This window comes from Furipterus horrens, unplaced genomic scaffold (assembly GCF_987537825.1).
Source record: "Furipterus horrens unplaced genomic scaffold, mFurHor1.1.pri manual_scaffold_7, whole genome shotgun sequence".
NCBI lineage: Eukaryota > Metazoa > Chordata > Mammalia > Chiroptera > Furipteridae > Furipterus > Furipterus horrens.
Genome location: NW_028327177.1, coordinates 74373814 through 74379394, shown reverse-complemented (window position 1 = coordinate 74379394; position 5581 = coordinate 74373814). Strand labels below are relative to the sequence as shown.

General features: G+C 42.3%; 1 protein-coding gene across 1 annotated transcript; it reads left to right on the top strand.

Annotated features, from left to right (window-relative positions):
* The first annotated feature begins 2004 nt into the window (after positions 1-2004).
* LOC150004648 (excitatory amino acid transporter 1-like) lies at positions 2005-5280 on the top strand. Its single transcript, XM_090284916.1, has 2 exons — positions 2005-2184; positions 5233-5280. Exons 1-2 carry the CDS (start codon positions 2005-2007, stop codon positions 5278-5280), a joined length of 228 nt encoding a protein of 75 aa, XP_090141042.1.
* The last annotated feature ends 301 nt before the right edge of the window (positions 5281-5581 follow it).

The window sequence follows — 5581 nt, the reverse complement described above, 5'->3', positions numbered from 1 at the left end:
AAAGGGTCCTTAGTAATAAATAGATGTGTGGAAACTCTTCCCTTCATTTACTGTGTGTTATAGTGACTGCACCTGTGTTGGGAACTCTCACTCAGCTCCTAACCATGATGAAGAGTAATGAAGATCAGGTGATGACAGAAAAGAAAGATGGAAAAAGAACTGAATTCTGAGAATTGCAACTGACTTTCTGAATTACTATCCCTGGAAAAGTCTATCTCCAGACATCTTGAATTTTTCTGTCCCATGCAGCTAAGAACATCCTCACTAATTAAAAATAAAGTTCCTGGCTGCTGTGGCTCAGTGGATTGAGCGTTGGCCTGTGAGCTAAGTGTCGCTGGTTCGATTCCCAGCCAGGGCACATGACTAGGTTGCATGTCAGGTCCCCAGTTGGGGGCGCAAGTGAGAGGCAACTACACAGTGATGTTTCTCCCCCTCTCTTTCTCCTTTCCCCCCTCTCTAAAAATAAATAAATAAACAAATTTTAATTAAAAAATAAAAATAAAGTATAATTACTAAATTCTGATATAAACCTCAGGATAAAAATTTGAATTGAGGAAATATAAAAAATGAGTAAACACTAGTAACTAAAAAGCAGGCCACATTATGAAATGAATGAATTCTTATCTAATAAAAGGACAAGCAAATATGTCTGTAAAAATTGATGGTAGACATAAAATGCAATAAATTGGAATGACTCCTTACACAGATATCTATTGTATATGGAAATAAATTTTTCCTTGAAAGTTCAAAGGAATGTTACAGGCATTCTTGTGCATACATTGAAAACAAATATTTTTCGGAACTTTAGTACACACCAAGCAACGGGGGGGGGGGGGCGGGCGGGGGGGTGAAATGAATTTCAATAGATATTATCTTGAACGCCCCAAACTAGAGTACTGCTGATGGCTTTTGAGCCATGAATTCTTGTAGGAGACTAGTATATTTAAATGTGAAATGATGATACTAATGCAAGCTTTGACTGCTGGGTTACAATTTCAGTAGAGAAAATGATTCAGTCTAAGAAATCTTCCAGTATGAATTTCTCTCTCTGTCCCTGGAAACCAAGTGCCCACTTCCTAGCTCTCCCTGCCCTTCACCTTCAGCATGTGTCAGGTCCAGAGATATTTTCAACATTTCGGGGGAGGACATAAGTCCAAAAAATGAAGTGTGTCAGGGCTGATGAGAGTTAATGGGTCTGTAAATGCTTGTAAAGTATGACACAAATGTGTATGTAAGTGATTAATGATCTTATTCCACTTACTAGTTAAACTTTGAATTATGTGGTAACTAGAAAAAAATGTGATAGAATATGTGAATTTGAGTGCACAGCTATGGGATAGTTGCACAATGAAGCAGTAATGGCTAAATGTTCGGTATGAGTGGCCCAACATGTACAGACCATTGATGGCTGCTCACCAGGCTCCAGGTCAGGGAGGCAGCCAGCACCTGGGGGAAACACCCATGATCCACATGATGCAAGTGGGTTCTCAGGGGACCCAGAAGAAGCTGAACAGGCTCAATACACGGAATTTCTGGAAATTTCCTTGGAGAATGAAAACGCAGTGACGGATGGACATAGTAACTACATGCAGGTCATTATCTCCTCTAAGAAGTTTTACCCCCACTCTGCTGTTCAGCAAGGCCACTCAGCATGCCTACAGGTAAACACCAGCTCCAAGTTGAAAGTTAGTCCAGTTAAACCTCAGGCTTCATGTAGGACCCCAATACTTTAATACTTAAGTATCCTCATAGTAAGAATATGATTTAGAATAGAGGGAAGTTAAGAATACTATAGGGGTCAGAGCACATGCCTGCTGGCTCCCTGTGCCGTGTGACCCCGCGCTTCCCTGCTCGGGAATTCCCCTTGTCATTGCCCGGGGGACCCCTCCCACCCGTTGCACCATCAGGAGAGCTGTGTTCTCCAACGGCAAAGAGGTCTGGCTTTGGGGGATCGATTCCTAGACATGGAAGTGTAAATAACAGACACTCCTAGAGGAGTAAAGTATGACTAAAATCAATGGAGAGGAGCCCAGGATGGGAGGCAGGATGGAGAGATTGCCCCAAGGAGTCCATAAACGCACGCTCTTGGCCAAGAAGAAAGTGCAGAATATCACAAAGGAGGATGTTAAAAACTACCTGTTTCGGAATGTTTTTGTGCTGCTCGGGGTCACTGCCGTCATTGTGGTAGGTAATCAAATACGCAGGTGTGTCCAGAAGCATTACCTGCAGGAGTAATTCCCTCCACGGCTGCGTCGTTACAGTTTGCAAAGCGCTGTCCCAAGGCCAGTGCACCCTGCTGCTGATCCGTATCTGCGAGTGTCTGGGATGCAGCTGAGAAGGCACAGTCTAAAGTCCTGGTTACAGACCCAGCTCTGCCATCAACTAACTCACTTAATGACTTAAGACAAATCTCTGGGCCTCCTATTTTTGCAACAGCAAAGTACACTTGCACTTACGTCTGCTTCCAACTACGAAATTCTATCATTAAAAGTCTAATTTGCCTTCCTCTAAAGGAGAATGTGTGGCATTAGCTTGACAAGTGTTTTCTAATCCACGACCCTATACCATTGAGAGGACCCTATACCATTGGGAGGACCTTCTCCCTATGCCAACGCCCTCTCCATCCATCCTCTCCAATCTAATAAGCAGCTTTCTTCTCCTGCTTTGAATTCTCGAGGACGATCAAGTGCCTGACTCTGGATGTGATGACCACGGCTTGAGGACACGAGTGAGGGAGGCACCCTCCCCAGAGCCGCTGCTGCCCATCGGTCTTCTGCCCAACCCTCCTGAATCACAGGAGGAAAATCACGGCCTTTGTGTTGGCCCGGGGCAGCAAGGTTGGGAAGAGCCCACGCTGTTTGGAAGAAGCTGCTGGAATGTCCCACAGCCTTTTCCGAGTTGTACATTCCAGGTGTTGGAGTGTTTGATATTTATGGAACACTGGGATGCTGTCATTCATCAAGTATTTGGCCTGGCAGCGAGGTGAGCATATCATTGCTGAGGGATGAGGAAACACACAGAGTGCCTTAGGCCACAAAGTTCAGCCTTTGTGCGCACCGAGGATAAAAATTGTTTTATGTCAAGCGCAAGGGCTGTTAAACTTGCCCAGAGCTTATTCCCTAAACCAAGATTATTCCTACCACTGTGCTCAGTCAAGAGATATACTCAAGCCCTTGCCAGGTAGCTCAGTTGGTTGGAGCATCATCCCGATACACCAAGGTTGCAGGTTCGATTCCCAGTCGCCCATACAAGAATCAACCAATGAATGCATAAATAAATGGAACAACAAATCAATGTCTCTCCCTCCCTCCCCACCTATCTCTCTCCCCCTCCCCCCTTTACCCCCTCCCTCTCTCTCTAAAATCAATAAATTAAAAAAAATTTTTTTTAAATAACAACAAAAAAAGATATATACCCAAGTGGTTTTGAAAACAAACAGGAATAAAAAATGCCAGAACTAGATAAAGGAAGCTACGCCCTGGATGAATTAAGATAAGGTGGGCAAAGGCACTCCTTGTTTTCTCTGTATCATATCAAAGACTCGAAGGTAAATTTAGGAGCAGCAAGTTGAAAGGCACACTCAAGTTTTGAATTTCAAGACTGAGTTTCTGTCTTCCAAGAGGGCAACTCCATTCTTCTTGTCCCCAAAGAGACTTCTCCAGTTCTCCAGCAATGATTCCAGACTACAAACTGCTGCTGCTTCCCAAGGAGAAAACAGTGGGCTATCAGTGAGTGACTTTGTACTCAGAATCTTGTAAGATGAAGCTCATTTGTCCCTAATGAGAGTAGAGCTGGACAATTGCTGCCCTTCTCACCCTGAAAAGATGGCCTCTGCTTTTAGACACATTGCACCCCTTGAAATTCCATCTTTAAAGCAAGGAAGGCAAAACCCCAGGCATATATGTGTGTGCTGGTGTCTTCGGCTTATTGATGAATGCGAAGGTAAAGGCATCAAGAAGGAGGTCTTTTCAGAAACTGCCTCTGACCAAAGTTGTCTTTTTATCTATTTATTTTTGCATTCTTAGATTTGCTTTTATAAGGCAAACCACGTAGTCATGTAAACAAAGCTGAGATTCAGTAAACTTCCCAGGGCTCTGTAAGTCCTGGCGTTGTGATGCTCGAGACAAGGTGATGGATGATGAACAAGCATGTTACCTCTCTGGCGTTCACAGTGTGCGTTTTCAGCTTCGGGGTTCTAACCATTCCAACAGCGAACTGGTTGAAGCAGCATGTGAGCCCATAGTGACTGAGTTCCGAGTTTTTTTAGATTCACTTCCTGGTCTCCAAAAAAAAAAAAAAGCTGTTTGGTCAGAAAGTGACCTGCTCACCATAAATTAGAGCACAAGTGACTTTCCTCTTCGTGGCCCAGATGAAGTAAACTCGTTGTTAAAGCAAATTAAAGCAGAATTGACAAGAAACCAAACAGGGCCCGAAGTGACTCTTTAGAAAGATCAAAGCCTCTAGCAGAATACAATTCGGTCAGATTTGTTGTTTAATTGTGGGCCATTTCTTTTCACTCATTTATTTTGTTGTTTTACTTATGAAACAAGTGCATTTATACTGCCCCAAGTCAAAAAGTGCAAAATGCTACAGAATAAAAGAATGGAAGTATTCCGCCCACCCGTCCCGCAGGTACTCAGTTCACCCTGTTATCCGTATCTTGTTTGCCTTTGGAGTTACGTTATGAGCATAAAAATAAATACATATTTTTTGCCTTAAAAAAAAAAAGAATACTATAGGAAATGGTGAAGCCAAAGATCTTATAAGCATGACACATGGACATGAACTAGGGGGGTGGGATTGCTGGAGGGAAGTGGGGTATTGGGCAGAGGGGAGCAAAGGGAAAGAAATTGGAACAACTGTAACAACATAATCAGTAAAATATACTTTTAAAAAAAGATCAAAACCATGAACACTAAAATGACAACAAACACAACTATCAGCAACTGGATCTAAAAAATAAAAACAAAATACAACTAAACAAACTAGAATAGGAATAGAATCATAGGTATAGGGATCATTTGGAGGGTTATCAGCTGGAAGGGAGAAGGGGGAGAAATGTGGAAATGGTGCAGAGATTAAGAAGCATAAATGGCACAAAACAGACAGGGGGAAGTTAAGAATAATATAAGAAAGGGTGAAGCCAAAGAACTTATATGCATGACCCATGGACATGAACTAGGGGGGTGGGATTGCTGGAGGAAGCGGGGTACTGAGCAGAGGGGAGCAAAGGGGAAAAATTGGGACTACTGTAACAATATAATCAATAAAATATACTGAAAAAAAAAAGAAATACTGAGAAGGAGCTTGGAATACTCAATATTTTGCATATTTTAGATAAGAGTTATAATAGAAGCTTAAGGTATTTTTGAGGATTCATTGAAAGAACAGAAATAGTAATAAAGGTCATCAATCGCTGATGGGATTAGTGAAGAGGTCTGTTCTCTATGACCAAATGGCTAAATAACATAAAAGAAACAATTATATGTGCAGTAATGGGACATAGAGGGTCTGTACTCTGTAGTCACTCCTAGCACATCATGAGTCAATGAAACTTGGTTCACATTGATTTTTGATTCTC

What these genes read in the sequence shown, in the direction of transcription:
- LOC150004648 (XM_090284916.1), top strand. Translation starts at nt 2,005, where the DNA reads ATGACTAAAATCAATGGAGAGGAGCCCAGGATGGGAGGCAGGATGGAG. An exon ending in GGGTCACTGCCGTCATTGTG is followed by an intron (nt 2,185 to 5,232) that starts GTAGGTAATCAA and finishes AGGGGAGCAAAG; the next exon opens with GGGAAAAATTGGGACTACTG.